This window comes from Platalea leucorodia, assembly GCF_965183815.1.
Source record: "Platalea leucorodia genome assembly, chromosome: 5".
Lineage (NCBI taxonomy): Eukaryota > Metazoa > Chordata > Aves > Pelecaniformes > Threskiornithidae > Platalea > Platalea leucorodia.
The window spans coordinates 11,053,648-11,073,042 of NC_138827.1; the positions used below are offsets into that span (position 1 = coordinate 11,053,648).

At 45.0% G+C, this 19,395-nt stretch overlaps 1 protein-coding gene across 1 annotated transcript; it reads left to right on the forward strand.

The window, feature by feature from the left end:
- Window positions 1-4,131: 4,131 nt before the first annotated feature.
- Window positions 4,132-19,321, forward strand: BRI3 (brain protein I3). The gene is made up of 3 exons (XM_082313746.1): window positions 4,132-4,503; window positions 6,166-6,280; window positions 18,933-19,321. The coding sequence occupies exons 1-3, from the start codon at window positions 4,338-4,340 to the stop codon at window positions 19,063-19,065; spliced, it is 414 nt and encodes a 137-aa protein (XP_082169872.1). The 5' UTR covers window positions 4,132-4,337; the 3' UTR covers window positions 19,066-19,321.
- The last annotated feature ends 74 nt before the right edge of the window (window positions 19,322-19,395 follow it).

The window sequence follows — 19,395 nt, forward strand, 5'->3', positions numbered from 1 at the left end:
CGGCGGAAGGAGCCGCCGCGCCGCGCCCCGCCGGGGCGGCCCCGCAGCGGCGCGGAGGCAGCGGCCGGCGGAGAGCGCCGCGCTCCCACTGGCTGCGCCGGCGCGCGGCGGCTCCAAGCGCCGCCGCCATTGGGCGGAGAGGCGCCGCGGCGGGCGCGTCATGGCGCGCGGGGCCGGGGGCTGCGCTGCGGGGGAGCGGGGGCGGGAGGAGCGCGGCGGGAGCGGCCCGGGGCCGGGCCGGGCGCTGCGGGGGCCCCCTGCCGCTGTCAGCTCCAGGAAAGGGGCTCTCGGGGGCAGAGCCCGTCCCTCCTGCTGCAGGCGGGGCAGCGGTGACCCTCAGAGCTAGGAAAAACAGCGTTTGCCTGGAACTACGTTCACTCTTGGCGCATCAGGAGATGTCTTGCCTGAGGTATAAGGAAGGAGACGGCCTTTACAGCCACGACTTGTAGCAGCGTAGTAGTAGCACAGTAGCAGTCCTTCCCAGAAGGACACCAGAGGGGCCGCTGACACTGATCGCAGGTCACCGCTGTGACTTGCCCTGCTACAAAACGATAACCTCCCTTTGAACGGGCTTGCTTACAAGTCTCAGATTTTTGCCATCACGTTCCAGTTCATTCTCAAGTGAGTCAAAAAATCCAACAAGATAGGCAAGAACTTCCATGCCTGTCTATTCATATAACCAAACACGAAAGAAATCTGCAAATAAAAAGTATCTCTGATCTTTGTGATTCTCAAAGGCGCAGTAAAGGAGGGTGGAAAAGCCGTCATCTTTCATTTCAGGCCTTTTTCAAAGGGAACTGGCAGATCCGTTGTGTATCCAGCCTGAGGAGTGTCTAGTTGCTGGTTAAGGAGAATACGTCTGCCTTGCTCTCGTTCTGTGGCCTGTAGGTTCAGATGGTTTTGATGTGCAGAAGGTTGTGGTTCGGAGGGTTGATGTACACATTAAATTATCCAGAATGATGCCTGCGTGAGGCGAAACCATCCCGTCTGGGTCGTTTCCTTCTGCGCCCCAGGGACGCTTGACTCACGCTGCTGTGGTTTGGTCCCTTGCGCAGATTGGTGCCTACCTCAAGACAGAATTTTTGCTCCCTAGTTTTGATGTGCTTTGATGAGTTGATCATTGGAGTAAAACATCTTTATGAAGACAAAGTATTGTTTAGATCCTAGGAAATTAATTTTGCAAGATTTGTAGCAGTTGTGACTCTGATACATTTGACGTGTATTCAATCCAGTTGCCATTTTAAGCAGGTGGAATCAAGGCATCCCTTGTTTTCCATGGGAACTGGACTGCAGAAGAATTTAAGGAGCATTTTCTGGGATTTTCTCACAGTTTGGATTTTGAACCACAGTCCTGTAATCCCACAGGATGGCAGCATGACTGATGGATTATGCAAGGAGTTCACATGATAAGTCATTTACAACCAGTACAGTTTTCTTATGCTTATTTTAAGGAGGACTTTACATGTGAAACCAAATGAACGCTCTCCATAACACTGGCAGCATGTAACTTTTTTGTGGTCTGTACCCAGCTAATGAGTATGCTGGCTCTGCCACATCTGTAATTTGATGTAACAGTTAGGAATGAATTGATGCCTTATGAAAACTCTTGTTTGCTTCGGGTGTCTGATGCTGAGGCCTGCTTTATTCAGTTGCTGTTGTTGCAATAGAGACTTCCATTCTGTAAGGAGCTAATGAGAGAAAGGTTTTGCAAAAACAAACAGCTAAATGGAAACATGTTTTCATTTTGCCATCAATTTGAACAGTGGATTTGCTGTGTAATCCCGGGGCACTGGGTTAATGTGAGCCACGCTTCCAGTCTGTGGCCTGTGAAGGGTGCACCCCGAGTCTTCCCCGAATGGGGCTCCGAGGCCTTGCAAAAGAGAAAGAAAACACCCAGGTATCCTTTCCTGCTTCTGTCCTTCAGTCTGGTGGTTACTGCGTGACTCAGGAGGAAGGAGTTCTCTTCAGTGAACCAGGTCTCACTCGGTTAAGGTTGCTAGCCCTGTGGAGATTTCCCTCAGTTTTGCCCATAATTATAGCTGTCTAAATACAACCTGGAGTGCACCACGACGAAGCCGCGGTTTGTATTGAAGTTATGGGAGGTCTGCCCTGTGACTGGGACACGTCCCTGACCTAGGTAAGGCTTGAGCGGTCCGAAATTAACTCTGCGAGTTTTTAAATCTCTTGTTATTATGAAAGACTTTGCTCTGTCCAAAGCAGTCAAGATATTTAAAATCATGTTTCTCTGTTTTGCAGCTGTTGTCCTAGTGCAGTCAGAGATGGTTCGTACGAGTAGCTTCCCTACTGTCGGCTCTTCCACGCTTTCCCAAATCTCACTTCTTTAAAAGGGGGGATTTTCCTTGTCACTTGACATTCATTTTAGGGAAGTATCTTTCCCCTAATAAGGAAGTACTGCATTGCATTTGTGCTTCTAGATTTTTCTTTCAAAAACCTCATGTAATATTTATACAGTTACAGTAAGCAAAGGCCTTCCTCAGAATAGGAGCCGTCTTTAAATGCCACTGCAAACTGTGAGCGGTGCCCCTTCCACATGAGTCAGGCCCTGCAAACCAGAGGGAGGAGACGGAAAGCGAGAGGGCAGGGATCCTCTCACCATCATGTGATGTTGGCACTGGCTTGGATTCTGGGTCGTGTAATCTGCGTCCCTATCTGTTTCAAGAATTTGTTTGATTTTGAGGCAAATTGTTTAATCTCTTTCCTTTTTAATGTTTTTTTTTCCCCACTTCCTATGAGATGGGGCTAAACCTTCCCTACTGCCCAGGGGTGCTATCATCGCAGTCGCTCAGCGTTTGCTGTGGTGATAGGGGCCGTGTTGGTACCTGTAGTGAAGGACAAACCTGTGTGTATTTCAAAAACAAAAGATTTGATGAACCAGCTCAAGGGTTGAAGGTGTGGAGGGAAGAGGCCAGAGTTTTAATGGTGATGAAAGACATTTAAGATCCTTTCAACATCCCGAGCTGTCCAGCCATCGAGAACTTGGATTTCAGGAGCAGCTGAGCCTGATGAAAGCGCTGTTGAACCCATTCTTTTAGTTTGCTGCGCAGGAGAAAGCAGCGTCCCCCTCGCCTTCCTCTGCCTTCCTTTAATGTTTCTTTAACTTCAGTGTTTCTTCGAACCGTGTGAGTTTTCTTCTGCTTTTTCCTCAACCTCTTTTCAAAAACTTTCCCTCTTTATACAACGTCCCCATTCTGTGCCGCCACCCCCAGAGCTCTTGGTTTTCTCCTTTAGCTCACAAGCGTGGCTCTTCCCAGTGGCGACGTGAGAGTTTGCAGAAGTCACTGCGGAACGCAGCACTATTTCCTGCTGATTCTTGCTTTTTCCTCAGACTGGGGGCTCTGTGTAAATGCAAACGCACAGGCACACAGAATATGTGTATGTATATATATATATATACACACACAGACACGGACACACAGTCCCACTCCCTCAACCTTTCTGTTTTCCCAGAGCTCAGTGGAAGTCATTTGGCTACCATAGGATTCAGTGTGGCTCTTGGCGTTATCCCAGGTGCAGAACTGATAGCCTTCCGCATCCCTCCTTCTGTTCACGTTCTGGGGGTCTTCCCAGGCCCCTCTGCCCTGCAGGGGGTCGAGCAGACCCTCCAGCCACAACCGGCTGCAACGCCGGCCTCGTCGTCGCCCCGTCCAGGCCGCCAGTTCCCAGCAGGGATTGCGTTTCGGGAGAGGAGCACTCGAAGGAAAGCGATGGTAAAAAGCGTCTCGGCGAGGACGTTAAAAATCCGTCATCGGCTTCATTAAAAAACAACCTGCAGGCCGGGTGACGCGAGGTCGCGTGCGGCAGCCCGTCCCGCTGGCGGCTGCTCTCGCCTCGCTGCCCAGGAGCACGGCTCCCTCCCGCAGCCCTGCTGCAGTCGTAAGACCGGGGGGAGCCGGGGGAAGGGGAGGCGGCTGCCGGGGCACCGCCGGCGGACCCCGCGGCGGGCGGCGGCGCGGCCCCTTTAAGGCCGAGGGTTTCCTGCGCCTCTCGGCGAGTCAGCCCGCGCCGCCGGGGAGCGGCGTCACGTGGGGCGCAGTCTTGTGACCGGCCGCGCGGTGCGGGGCGCTCGGGGAGGGGCCGCCGCGCGCCAGGGCCCGCTCAGCCGCTCCCCACCCCCCCTCCCTCGCGCCGGTCCCTCGCGCCCGGCCCCGAATGCGCGGGGCGCCGCCGGCGGGGCGCTCGCGCCGCCGCTGAGCTCCGGCGCCCCCGGGCGGGGCGGAGGGGGCGGCGCCCGCCAAGTTGGGCGCTGAGGCGAGGGCGCCGCTTCCTCTTCGCCCTCCGCTCGGCTCCGCGGGCAGGCAGCGCCGCCGCCCCCCAGCATGGACAACAAGCCCCTGCTGCAGGAGCGGCCCCCCGCCTACAGCCCCGCCGCCCAGGCCGCGGGCTACGAGTACGGGCAGAGCAACTACGGCGCCATCCCCGCCCCGCAGCCCGGCTTCCAGCCGCCCCCGCCCTACCCCTACCCGGGCGCCGCGGCTGCCGCAGGTGGGTCTGAGGCGGCGGGGGAGGGCTGGCCGCCAGCTCGGGGGGCTGAGGGAGGGGTCCCGGGCCTGTGGAGGAGGGCTTGCGCCCCGCTCCCCCCGGCGCTGGGACGGGGGGCGGCTGTGGAGAGGCTTCCCCCCCCGGTGACTGGAGGGGGGGCGGCGCTGCTGGCGGTGCCCCGGGGGCCGCAGGCCGGCGGCGGGCTGTGGAGAAGGGCCGTGGCCTGCGCCGCCGAGGGGCTGCCCAGCAGAAGCGGGGGAAACTCTGGAGTCTCTCTTGCGTGGGGCTTCCCGGTCAGGAGCGAGGCGGCTGGATCGTCGCAGTTCTCACGCTTGAAACCAGCGCAGGCAGGAGGGCGTGCGGGGGATCCAGGTGTTGGAAAGCGCCACCTCCCTTTCCCCTCCTTCCCTCGGCGCCTCCGAGGTGCGGCGTCGCGCGGGTGCTTCGCCCTCCCCAGAATACCGACCGAGGTTCCGTGCATCTCTCGGATGTGCGGGTTTTCCGCCTCAAAACAATGGCAAAGAGGCACAGCTGCGCTAGCAGTAAAAGAGACCCCAAACTTGCACTTCTCTTTGCATGCACTTCACTGTATTCTGGTTAATGTTTGCTTTTTTCTGATACACTTCAGTAGTCTTGGAGAAACTTAAGCAGGTGAGTAGATACAGTACTTTTGTTAACTGAATTAATACTAACCTATGTCAAAGAAAGAAGTAGCCTCTTGGGAAAGACTCCGTGGTGTTAAGGGAATTCTTCAAAACTTACTAAAAAATACACTGAATGCAGCAGACACAGACCCCAGTCGTTAAGCGTTAGGTTGAATCCTGGGGCCGTAGATTGATTTCCTGCTAATAACTTGGGGTTTATTTTCCTACAATACAAATATTACTGATTGTTTTCAGTTTAAGTAGTGAGGTTGGTGGACTTTACAGGTGCGTAACTTGATTCAAGAAAATCTGAGAACCGTGCCCTGGGAGAGAAGCTCAAAATGGGTTATACCTGGGCACTGTATGATTACACTGCATACATCTAACCATCCCCTTAAAAAGCATTTTTATTTTTGTTTAATTTTTAATGTTAATGCAGTAGTTAAGGGCTTGTGTTTTCTAACTACAGCTGTTAAAATGACACATTCACTAGCTAACAACATGGATTTTCTGAAAGGTGTTTTTTTTTCTGTGCCATGCAACCTGCTTCCTTTCCACTTGCATCTTATGACTCCTACATCTCTCTCCAGTTATAAACTTAATATGTGGAAGTTAAGCTGGGAACCAGAGGAAGATTCATTCTGTTTCAACTGACTTACCTGCTGGAGTGGGACATAACTTGATACATAAGGTCCAGAAGTGAAAGCTGTGATCATTGTTTAAACTGTTTTTCCCTGGCGCTCAAACAGCGTTGAAACAAATTCTCAAAGTTAATTATTAGCTCAGTGTCCTTTTTAGATGGTTAAATTGTGCTGGATACTTGGGTTTATGAAGTGGCTTTGGTATTAGGTGTGCTGAGTAGTATGTTCCAACTCTGATTTTGATAGAGCTTCTTAAAGTGCTCAATCAAGGCTATATTTCAATTTATTTTTTTCCGTGTTCTGTTTCTATACTTTTTAATTATTACAATTGTTCTTTGTGCCTTACGTGCGGTGATTGAGTGTTGTTTTTCTTATTTTAGGGTATGCTGTTCCTCCACCGACATCACAGCCAAACTATTCGAGCACGTACACCATTATTCAGCAGCCTGCTACCACCACTTCTGTAGTAGTAGTTGGTGGCTGTCCCGCCTGCAGGTAAAATAGCTCTCTAGTTGAGCAATAAACTCAGTCTTGGGTTTTATTCTTTAAATTACAGATATCCATATAGTTCCTTGGTTTTCAATAGTTTCTCTTCGTGTGTGTGTATTAGAACTGAATTAATGGAAAAAGCACTAAAATTTAGCAGTGGAGTGCTTTAATTTATGTAGTATGAGCTTGTCCTAATGGACTTGTGACAACTGCTATAATTAATACAGTAGACTTTATATATAAACATTAATCTGTTCTTTATGATGGAGGAAGACCTGTAAGTGGTATATTGAATGAAAAGACAGTTCAGTCACAGATGTAAAGGGTCAGTTCTTGGGGGAGAGGATGACAGGAAGTCCTTTCTGATGTGTTTATGCCCTGTGATACCGAGTAGCGTGATTTTATTATGAAACTTATTATGAAATCTTTGACCATAGTCAATTCTGGTTGTCTGGCAGTCCTGTGGAAGGGCTTCCGCTGCTGTGGTGTGTGTCCCCATTCCTAACATCCAGACACGGCAAAACCAGGCAGCGTGATTGTCAGTATTGGTTGAAAACACCGGTATCTTAAGGTTTTAAAAGATCTCTTACTTTAAAAGTCCTTTTACTGCAAAAGAACAGGGAGGTTAATAGATTTGATTCAAAGTGTTAATCCGATGAAGTGGTGAAAACCAGAAAAAGTGTCAGCTATTAGTTGGAGTTGCAATAAAAGAACAACTTCCCTCTCAGAGATCAACGGCCATCAAAAAAGGGAAGGAGGCACATTAGTGCTGTAAGTCAGCTGTAGTCCCTTTGCACTTCTCAGTTCTTCTCATCCCAGAATATTAACTAATGGGTGAGGGCAGCCAGATTGCTGCTGGTGCAGTTCAGGCACTGGTGCGCCTGGCCAGCTCTGACTCAAATGCAGAATCATTCCCCTTCTGTGAAAATGTATGGGAGTTACCCTTGTGGCATCTTGCGAGGAAGCACTTAATATTCTGCAAGTCTGAGCCCTTGCTTATTTGTTTCAAAACGCATAGGAAACAGACTTGCTAGAATAGCTGAAACGATATCAGGTTTCAGTGTGATGAATGTGATGGAGATTGTCATAGTGGCAGAGGCTGTCCTCCAGATGCCTTTTGGTTTTGTGAGAATTGGGGTTTGTCTGAGAGTCAGTACCTGCCTTCAAAGGTGGATTTAAATAAGAAGTGTCCTGTGGTGCTATGTAAAAACAGGTGCCTGCTGAAATGCCACTAGTTAAGGCTGAAAAACCTGTACCAGCTAGAGCTATTGATCCCGAAGTTACATGTTTTAAACAGTGAGGGAAAGTAACTGCTGAGCTGTGCAGTGGATGTGGTAGATCCTGCCACCTGAGTAATTACATTAAAATGCTTATGCTTTAGCTCAACCAGGAGACAGGAAAGATGTTACCCGTTGCTCGGTAAAAGGTAGGCAGTGTGTTTATACAGACCTTCTGGCCCTAAACCCGACGAATCTCAAAATGTTTTACTATGGAAGTGGTCTTTGCAATTAAGATTGGTAGATTCTTGCTGCTATTCTAAGGATTCCCCCCCCCGAAGTTATCCTGGGATGCTCTAGGAGACACCTTTGAAACAATCATTTGCAAGTATAATATGTAACTTCTGCCAAATTTGCGAAAATGCGCAATCTTTTGTAAGGTGTTTTTAAGTGCCCTCACTTGAATAGTTTTCTTAAGTCGTCGGACTTGCTTTGCTGGAGGTACCCAGTGCTCTGTACATTGTGGACTCTTTCCTAAAGCAAAATACCCTCCACAAAAACCTTGTTTACTCTTGGATCCTCAGGTTTTGTTTTAGGCTGTGGAAAAAAAAAAAGTTGTGAGGAGAACTATGACACGTTGATTACTATGAGGCATAATACTGTGCTGCTTAAACTGTGGGACTCTCCTCAGCACTTCTGAAATACTCTTGATCAGGGAATCCCAAGGACGAGTAACCGTATCTAGTAATGGTGTGTCATAGTCTTCCTTGCAGTGTCACTGTCTTTTTTCCTAATTGTCTTCAGAGGAAGAGTCAAAGTGTCAGGTTAGGAGGGAAGAATCTCGGATTGCTTGTCTTTTGACTAGTTAAGGAATTGATAGTCTGGTACTTCAAGAGAAAGGACGGGGAGTCTGGGTGGGAAGCATAATACTGGAAATATTTGCAGCAAGCTGAAGGGTCAGGGTTCATGTTCTTGAAGGTTACACTTGCTGCTTCTCTTAAGAGAAAGAGCTCATAATCCTCTTTGACTTCTCAAGACCTTAAACATAGTTCTAGTTTACTTCCTTGGCCTGGAAACCTATTTTATGAAGAATGCAACATGCAGCTACACTCTGAGTACAACACTGAACAGAAAAGTTGTTGAAAGGGCATTGATAAACATAAAAAGCTATTAATGGTACATAAAAAACTTTGTTATTAAACTGCCAAGGCAGTTGTCCCGTTACTCTTCTGATTTGATGCTGTGCATGATCGTTAGAGAAGTCCATCTGCTTTAGATCATGAGGAAGGAGCCTTGCTTGTGGTGGTGGAGTGGTGTAACTGATAGAGTAGGCTAAAGCCCATCGAGAGGACTTCTACCATCAGAAATACAAACCAGTCTTTTGCGCTATGGCGTGTATGAATGTTGCTAATTGAGATCAAGACCATTTCCAACTTAAAATATGTGGTGTTGAGGAGAAATATGCAGTATTGGTCTGTTATTTGGGTAGGAGTCTATTTTATTGCAGTCACGAATGATCTTGGGAGTAATAAGCTAGCTACAGTACAGTTGATCTTTAGGCTTGATTTATGGTATGAAGTCATAAAAAGTACAAAGTATCTCCAAAAGCAGCCTCTCTACAAGTAGGTAATAAGCTCTCCTGGTCACTATGTAATTGCCTTTTTTTTTTTTTTTTTTTTTTTTTTTACATCTCTGAAGCATTGCTGCATCTGAGGGATGATGCTCCTGTCTTGCAAGCTGTACCTCTTTCTTAGAGTTACTCATTAGTCAGATCATCCTCATTCATCATTGGTCAGTGTTGCTTTCTAATTACAGACTTCAGTATTAATGTATGTTCCATCCTTCCTTGCATTATTAAAATGCCTTGGGTGGTTGTAGTCTGTTGTCTTAGTGTGAGTTGTTCTCCCAACCCTGATGTACAGAGAATTAAACTGAGTTGCATAATATGGTCAGCTTTATTGCTTGTAGTTGACATCTAAGGATTGGCCAAGTCCTGCTTTTGAACTATTTTATGTTCCCAAGTACGGATTGAGTCATTACAGTCACTAACTTTAGAGATCCAGCCGTGTAATTATCTTTTTAGCTTGGAGAATGCAGTCTGGCTGCTGCTCTGGTGGTCACTTTCATTTTCTTTTTCTCCATTTCGTGTTGTTGGGTAGAACAAACTGCAAAGGAATGTTTGCTTTCCTATTACCTAACAGAAGAAAGATCCCTTTAAAAATTGTGAAAACATTCTCTTGATGTGATGTTTGCAAAAGTTGTTTTTTTCAAAATCTGGGACAGAGTCTGTGATAGGCCTTGTTGTGTTTTTATTTTCCTGTTTAACAAATATTCAGTTATTTGGAAGAAAGGGTGAGGGAAAGGACATAAGGCTGCTGCGTTCTGGCGGCTTTCTCTTCTGACAATTACAAAACATCTGCTTGAGAAGTATTGTAGTGGGTCTTAAATCATAACAACACTGAAGTTTCTTTCAGGACTGGAAGATGAGATACATTTGATTAAAACTGTATTTATTCTCAGACGTCTTACAGCCTTCTCCCTGCCATAGGTTGGGGTTTTCTTTTGTGGTTTGGTGGTTTTGGTGTTTGATTTTTCTTTTTGTTTGTTTTTGACCTGACGAAGTAGTAAGTTCTCAGGTTTTGGTTGAAATTTTTTGTTTTCTTCAATTAAGTGCATGTCTCCTGAGAGTATAGACTGAGGGAAAATTGCACTTAGGTGACCAAGTCCTTCAAGATTTCAGTCTCCTGGGTTTACTTCAATTATTTCAATCACAAATGCTGTGTGTGGTTTGATAGAAGGCCGTTCAGGATAAAGGGTTTTTTGTAGTTATTCACAACAATTACATTTAAACTTTATGTAAATACTTTCAGTATAATTTCATAATATGTACTGGTTAAATATGCAAGGAATTAAAAAAAAAAAAGACCTAGGTATTTAGAGAGCATGTCTGATATTCTGAGGAAAAACCTGTGGATTTTCGGTTTCTAACAGCAGGCTGACATGCTAGAGATCCTTTTGAATCTTGGGAGTGAAGCCAACTTCGAAATACCTTTTCAAGAGTGCTATAAAGAGTACCTATAATAGTGCAGCATCTCCTGACACTGGTTTTTGTCACAAAGATGATCATCCTGTGTTGGGAATCAGTGTAGCTCCCTTATACTACAGTTGGCAGCATTTTGTAAACGTATGCTGTCGAGGCAGACTGGGGCGTTCATCCCTGCTGTGCTGTAATTTGGTGGCTGGAGCAGTTAGGGCATGAAATTCAGCAATGACTTATGCATGTGATTGCAAAGAAGAAAGCCTCGATACAGCAGACTTGAGCAGATGCCATGAGTCTGCCATTTGGAATTACTGACTAGGATTGCTGTAACTCCCCCCCCCAGCCTAACAGCAGAGGCAGGCAGCTGCTTAGCAGGAGGTCTGTTACCTAAGCCCAAAAGAGAGGAGGTGGTAAGCCTGGTAACAGGGTCCCAAGTGAGAACAGCATAGAACAGCAGTGCTGTTTCTGAGGATTTTTGTTCTACTGCTCTGAGCTGATTTGTGGATAATAATCAAAACACATTTTTCTAATAAATGAGACTTTATGCAGTTAATAAGATACAGCAGGAGTGTGTTCCCTAATGAGACCATATAAAAATGATAATCTGGTCCCTAATGCCCAGTCTGTCACTGGGTGCGAGTTGATAGCATATTTTTTTTTATTAGTGTCACCATTTGTCTTGGTGTCTGTATTCTGGTAATTGGGATTTCTTTGTAGCAATGAGTTGTTATGGGGTGAGAGAAGGAAACTGGTCTTACTTGTTGGTAACCAGAGGGGATACTGATTTGGCTGTGTATGCAGATAAGTGATGAAAAAACACACCAGATCTCAGTCTAGTTCATCATGGATAGATGTCCAGCATCTACAGAGAATTTTAACTGGCATGCTTAGCCTCATTTGTGAGGCTAGGCTGTTGGTGTGAAGCCATGAAGCTTGTCTCTTAATTAGTGTGTTCTCAGAAGTGGAATTAAAGCAGTGGTGCTACTGCATTAGAGAAGGCTGGTGATTTGTAGGCATTTCAAGAAAGACAACAGCTAGATACAGGCTGTTCCCATTGCCAGAATTTCTCTGGCTCTGCAGCCAGCCCTCCGTATAGGAAGTGGGGCCTAAAGCATAAGGAAGTTCAGGTAAATCTGCAAATACTGTGGTGTCTCTTACTTGAAGGTGACTTTCCAGGATAAGTGCATTTACATATATGTACAGCTTGTGTTGAGGAGGGCAAACCAGTGGCCATGTATAGATTTGGGCTCCTTTCTGTGAATATGGATCAACAACCGTTCAATATGCCTTCAAGCTGAGGCTAGAGGAGCTGGCACCTCTCTTCATGGAAATTAAAACAGTAAACATCCCGTGTCTACTCAGCAGTTGCATATATAATTGTCAATTCTTCTGCTGCTTGCAGGTGAAATTTAAACATGCTTAACCTAGCTGCTGTTGTTGCATTCACTAGGACAGACATAAAGAAAAGCTATTTATGTTTGTTTTCATGTTCAAAATTAAGATTTAGTGTGCCGCTTCCGAAGTCCGTGCTTGTCACTGGTCTGATGTTTCCATTGAAACCTGAAGTTAGAGACTCAACCAACCTCAGTGGCAGGAGAGATGGGATAGTGATTTGAAAATTCACTTGCTTCATCAGTGAGGGAGTATCTGTGTACAAGACAGCAGTCGTCTTAAGTCCAGTTTCTTTTCAGGTCTTGCAGAGCTTGTCATACAACCAAACTGTCTCTGATTACCTGGGATTCCCTTTGACTTTATTTGTAAGGGATAAAAAATACTGATGAGCACACATTTAAATACTGTGATGTAGTGTGAAGTCTGAAAGTGCACGTGTTAAATTGTACTGGTGCTGTGTTTGCAGATCTCATATTGGCCCTCTGATCCTGAGCATTTGACTTAAGATCATAATGTTTTAAGACTTATTTTCAAGAAGGGGGTTGTCTGAAAAGTAATTTGGTTTTAAATACTTGCAGCGGGAATAATTGACCTTACTTTGTGCAGTTGGCAGCTGCAGTTACAGCTTAAATCCAAGACACTGCTTGCAGTATAAATAAACCTTTCTACTTTATTTTTAGATTGGGAGTGGTGCAGTTATAATCAGCTTTTATGTGGTTTATGCTTTAGAACAAAATTTATGTTTGGTTACATTAATGAATCTACAGTTTGAATATGGAGTCTCTAATTACTCTGCAGCTCAGGTAAGATACACAAGGAAAAACTAAAATATTCATTCTCTTATAAAAAGTATTTTTTTTCCTCCTTCTAAATTTAGTAACTGGCTAAGCAGTGATTGGATAAGTGTTCATCTAAAATTAGGTGGTGACACAAATCAACAGAAGCCAAAAAGTGTTTGTGTAGCTAGTGCTGTAGTAATCGCACTGCTATAGATGTGATAGGAACTGGCTCTGAAATAACAGGTATGTTGTGGCGGAGGTCATGCAGATACAGCTCTGGTAAGCTTTCCAAACGAGCGTCACTTGTAGCTGACTCGGTCTGCTGCTTGGCTGTACTGTCCCTGCTCTTCCTCTGTCGCTGACCCAGCAGTGCTTCCTGTGGCTTGCTTTGTCCCTCGCTGGTCCTTTTCTCTGGGTCCGGTGTTGAATATGGATAGCAATTTTTTTTCTTTTTTTTTAATTGGCATTTTGCATGACCACAAAACACTTCCTGAATAACTCTATTCAGGGGAAGGGAGTTTAAAATAAATTCTATTTAAAGTGTCAGGGATCTGCTGACCAATAGACTTGGGCCTTGCAAGCTGATTAGGAGGGTTGATTGTAATGGGTTAGACAGCAGTCATCTGTGCTTGTGTTTGCAGCTACTCAGGACTGACCAGAAGTACCCCGATTGATCCCTCTCTAATATTTCATTAGTGTGTTTATTCTTTAAGGTCAGATCAAAATTAGGCTGCTTATACTCTTAACTAAACACACTGGCTTACTTGTCACAAAGGTAGTCTTCAGGGCAGGAACTGAATATGGAATTATTAAGAAACAAGAAGATTTAAAAGCACTAACAAAGCAAGAGTTGAATGCCTGCAGGAAGGGAATGCTCAGTGTGTGTGAATGAAAAAGATGGCATTAGTGTAACAGCAAAACAAGGCAGGAAATACGATAGCCCTAACATGCTGTATACTGCACTTTGTATGCATTTTCCAAAGGAATGTTATTTTTGGTGTCATTGAAATGCCTGGAAAAGGGACTTTGCCTTTCTTAGATGGATCTGTAGTACTGAGAACTGCCTGAACTACTAAATTGCTGTCAAACATGTAGATTGAGTCTGAGCCTCTCGGAGCATGTAGGATGTTACTGGGTTAACCTGTGGAGCGGGGGAAAGGAGAGGCCTCGCTGCCTGAGCTTCTACTGCTGATTTTTATTTGGTCTGAGGGTGCTCAGCATTTCATGCATTTCCACAAGTACAAATTGCAATGTTCAGCTTCTGCATCCAGGCTTGCCATTTTTGGTGGAATGCTAGTGTCCTTTCTGTCACTGTATCTGTAACCAGTCTGGCTATCTAAACAGTTTTGAATCGCTTTGCATTTCAGTCCTATTAGGAGATTCTTCCCAGGAGATGGCACTTCAGTAGCGCATCTTCTCCCTAGTGAATGAAGTTGACTGTAAACAAGGCTCTCATACTGCCTCCATTCTTTAATTGCAGTCTAATTTTGAGGGTCACTTGCAATGTAATTTTACAGTTTTAGTGTCCAGATATGCCCTAGGCAAAGAGGTTGTACAGCAAAGAAATTCCACTAAAGCTTTCCTGTTAGCCTTAAGCCATGCTACATAACACCACCCACCCCCACTCCCCCCAATAATATGCTCAGGTAGGACAGCTAGTTGGAAATCTCTGGAAGCAAGTGTTAATAGGAGGCTCTTCAGCTCTGCTTTAAAAGTCACTCTAATAAAAGAATCTCTGCTTGGGTTAGTATGCTCTGAACTCAACCTAGCAAGCAGATTTTGACGTTTCCTGGCACAGGCTGATGGTGTAACAGCTGGTTTGGGATTGGGACTTGAAAGCTGGGTAGCAAGGGTAAGTTGATCAGAGCTACATTTTCTTTACTATTTTGCTTTCCATTTGACTCTCTCTCATTCATCCACATTTTTTTCCTTTTTTTAAAATGAGGACCAAAGCTGTATACAGTGGTCTGGATGAAGCGTTAATAATCCAGAGTATATGGGAAAAGTTTACTTCGCGATATGCCCCTGTATATTTGCCTTTGTTCTAGTGGTGACAGCGACTGCTGTTCTGGTCATAATTTTTCAATAATTCCTTCCATGTTTCTTTCCCCAGCAGTACTGTCCCCTCTGACTTTCCCCCATTGGTATTTCGCTTTGCTGGGGAATGCTCTGTGGTGAGAGGGGAAGGGAAGCAGGCACCGCTCCCATGGGCTGATGGGAATCCTGTTCTTTGTAGCAGAACACTAGACACAGACTAAAAAGAAATATTAACCAAGCTGAGCAAATCTAGTGCTTGTAGTTTCTCTGAGTGCTGTCTGCTGAGGTGATGCAGGGCAAGTGCTGTGAGTCAGTGACTAATGGGCCAAGACAAGGGTGAGCTTCTGCTTTGCAGCAGAAATGGCCTGGCTCCTTCTTGTCTGCTGGCATGTAGTGTAATTTGTCAGCGCATTCACTGTAGGGGTAGAAATGTGTTGCGTGCCAGGTGGGGGGCACATGACGCCTTTCTCTCTGACCCTCATGAAGCCACTGGACGTACTTGTCATCATGCCAGCAGAAGTGTAAGGGCTAGTTGATGGCACACAAAACTCTGTTCAGCATTCCCACAAGAAACGCTTACAGGATCAGCTGGACCGATGCAGGCGTTGCCAAACCTGACCTACAGAAGAGATCTCTGGTAAACTGCATCACAGAGACAATCAGCAGTGCTATTTCCAAGAAACTTACTCTTGCTGCTGCTGTGTGTGTCTGTAGTCGATGGTCAGTATTAAAACTTGTAGTAGAAATACCAGAAATGAAAGTGGAATTCTGTGTGTGAAGTCCGTACATTCTGTAAGTCAGCAACTCATTGTGGCGAGAATGAGTAATTTGAATCAAATGCAAAACCCCAGTAGGCAAGCTGGAGCAGCTGTCAGGTATGGCAGTCTGTTTGGTTAGGTCTCATGGGTGGAGACTGTCATTTGCTTTTGGAGAAGATGTAAAGAAATCTGTAAAGAAATCTGTAAAGAAAAAAGTTCCACCATTGCATTATACTTGATTCCTTAAACATTGCTTTTGCTTCAGTTGGAGAATAAGATACTGATACTGCAATTGTTGTACGACATACTCAGTAAATGTTAGGGTTTTTTTAGTAGTTCTGGTATTAACAGTAGCATCTGTGGGTGATGTGCCAGAACCATTGTCCTTTGCAACATGTGCTGACTGTCTCAGTGTGCTGAATATGGCGATTCCATCCTGGAGAAAGGTGGTTTTATGAATTTGGGCAGTATCAGAGATCCTTTTCAAGTTTTATTTTAAGCCACTGTTGATATCTATCTGGATTTGTGATTTGGTGATAGAGGTATGGGAATAGGAAGTAAAAGAGACTGGAGAGAGGTGAGACTTCTTCCATGTTCGAGGAGGCGCTTCTGAAGTGCTTGAGAGGAAAAAAAAGTGGTACCTGTACCGCTGAAGCTAATGCTACAAAATGTGTTCCAGCTCTGGGAAAAATGGTAGGATCTGAAGTCCTGGAGTTTGTCATAAAAGCAGCGCACTTCTGCAGAGCTGATCTCTCTGGACACACAGATGTCAGTGTTCAAGAGTAATCTTACATTGTTGCAGCAAAATAAAGTGCTTGCACTGATGGCTGGAGCTCTGCTAGTGCGTGTGCCTGACTTGGCGTAACATCTCCCCTCTGCTCCTCCTGAGTTTGTAGGGGTAGCCACAATGAACAGCACAGGCTACAAAAGTCTGAGCTTTGGGTGCCGAGCCTGGAATCCGTATGGCAATTTGAACATTAGTCTACATCTTTTAACTTGTTGCCTTGAAGGAGTGTTATTTGAGGATATGAAACTATAAAACTACTGCTGGGATCAGCTGTACCCTGACCGTACCTTTATACCAAATATAAAGTCGAGTTCGATCACAAGAACTCTGTAAACAGAAATAAAGTAAGTTAGTTCATCAAAAGGAGGGGACTGATGTTGAAAGCTGAAGCTGAACGTGAAGTTGTGTAAGCAGGAGAATATCAAGAACACTTTGAAAAGCCTTTGACTTCTTGTGATGGTTGGGGGGAAGGAGAATGGTTCTTAAGTTTAATCAAGTTGTAATGTTTTAGCCAATTGCAGTAAGGAAGTGGTCTCTGAGTCTGCATCTTCCTTCACTCTCTTTACATGTACAATAGGTTGTGACTGCTCTGTAGGGAAACAACAACTTGTTGGCCGTGGCAGCTTGCTTGTAGCATGTATTTCAAGGTCACTTAGCTCTGTTTCAGTTGATTTCGCTGTACTGGGGAGTCTAAGAGGACACATTGTGTTCAAGTGTTTCGCTAAACTCCAAATTTTGTCTACTTAGTATAGCTGCTCAAATTTCTTAAGTCTGAATACTCAGGCTTTCCTGTCTGTCTTTGTTTTGGGGGCTGTTTAGATAAGTTTAGACTTCAGAAAGTCAGGGACTGAAATTAGAAGTCTGTTCAGGTAAATTTCTGCTGTCACAGAACTGTGCCGAAACAGAACTTGTGTAGGGTAGCCATTCATTCGGGATCGGCTGGAGCCAGATGACATCAATAGTAGGTTCTCCTGCAGTTCGAAAGGGACATCACTTTTTGGAAACAGAAACCAGGAACACCTACTGAGGGTTATTTTAATAGTGATGCGTGTTTGGCATTTGGACTTTTCCAGCTACCAGAAATAAACTTGTTAAACAGCTTATGACAGTAGTGCTGCACCTCTGAGCTGTTCCGGTGACTTAGGAAGTCTGAATGTGAGTAGTTAGCATAGTCCTCTACACACTTATTTAATTGGCACCTTCCACAACGAAGCGCTGATGTTTGAAGTACTCTTTCACTGTAAATCTACAGTTAGAATTTTTTTTAAGTCTTTCTTATCCTGCTAAATTGGTCAGAGCCCTAAACGTCCAGTGCACCTAGCCCTTTGCATGGTAACTACATTGACTTGGGCTCTCTGAAGAAAGATATGCCAGCACATTCTCTCAACTGCAGGAACCAGACACGGCTGAGTCATTTATTAATTCGAAGTAACAGACTGAAACAAACCTATTTCCATCTCGCTGTCTGCAATGGGTTTAACTTGCTTAGTGAAAGCATGAGCCGGCTGTTTCACCAGAAGCCCTTATCAACTCTCTGCCCATTCAAACCTTTCTCTTAGGAAGAAGCTGAGAAAAAGCACCAAATCATCAGATCAAAACATTTAGAAAACAAGGATTATTTTTTCTGAAAGAGCTCTAGTGCACATATACTGCAGGAGACTCGAGGCTGAATGAACGGAGAGGGTTCACCCCAGGATAATTGCGGAAACTAGGCAGGCAAAGCATATGACACAAGTGTGACTGCTGCTTGTTGTAAGAAAGACGCCTAAAAAGCTGAGGCATGGAGTTGTTTGGTGTGCAATAACCAGTATAACAACACTGGTACAGTTAAACCTTTAGCACTGTATCATTCCAGAAGAGCCAGTAAATTATTTTAAAAGCAGGCTTCTTTTAATTTTTATGAGAGTACACTTTAGTGACACTAAGGTTTAGTTATAGAAAACTATATCCTCACCTATACAGAAAAACTTGAGCCCAAGAAGGGCTAGCAAGGAATAAAGTTTGCTACTTGCTTACATGAGTCTCTGTCCTGAATGTGTGGTCTTTTATTCCTGTGTAGCTGCGTGCCAAGGTTAGTTGAGCTAGGATGCAGGAATACAGAAGAACCATGACTTTCAGATTCGGTGAGGACCAGAGATGGCTGCGGAGGCACAGGCTTTCCTGTTAAAGCTTTCTGAAGTGAGAGTGCTGTGACTTGTTCCCACTGTATACAGGTGCTGCACCTGTGTGTGTTCTTCGGTGTACTTGCATTAACCAATATTTGGAGTTGACACAACTGCGCAGAGCTGTGGTGGCTATGTTTTCACCTAAGTACCAGTCCTGGATTGCAGTGATAGAGAAATAGTCGCTGTCTGGAACTAAACAGCTAGTTTGAATGAAACCTTTTAGACTTCTTATCTACAGTCTGATCACCTGCAACTTTCCTGTTTTTCTTTAAGTGGTATAATTCAAAACCTTCTGCTGCAAGCTATGAAAATAAAGGCCTTTTAAAGGGGGAAGAGAAAAAAAATCACAACCCCAAAACCTCTTTGCACTTTATCTTGCTATATAAAATGGTATGTTTTTTTGTGACTGCCAGATCACAAAGTGGTAACTTTGGGGCAAACTTGGTGGGTGTCCTTGACTGAGTCTGTTTTCCATTTTTACAGGGTTGGCGTGTTGGAGGACACCTTCACCTGTCTTGGTGTTTTGTGTGCCATTGTATTCTTTCCAATTGGGATTCTGTTCTGTCTTGCACTGAGGCAGAGAAGATGCCCTAATTGTGGGGCAGCTTTTGGCTAAGGGGATGAACGTGGACGTGCTTATGGAAGCTACAACTGTTAGCATACTCTTTCTAATGTAAATGTCATGTACAATCATTTTATTTGCTTCAGACCTGTTTTGTAAAGTGTGAAGAAATTTAGTCTCTTGCATGTAATTTAAACTTAATCTTTTATGAGCATGTGCATTGCAAAACACAAAATCCCAACTTGTTTTCCATGTTTAGTGGCACCTGTTGAAAACTAAATAAAACTGCTTTTCCTTTTGCAATCCTCAACTTGTGGCTGGATTATTAAGTATGTGACTAACGTGTCTGATAACATGTAGTCTGAAAGTGGCGTTAGTAATCCT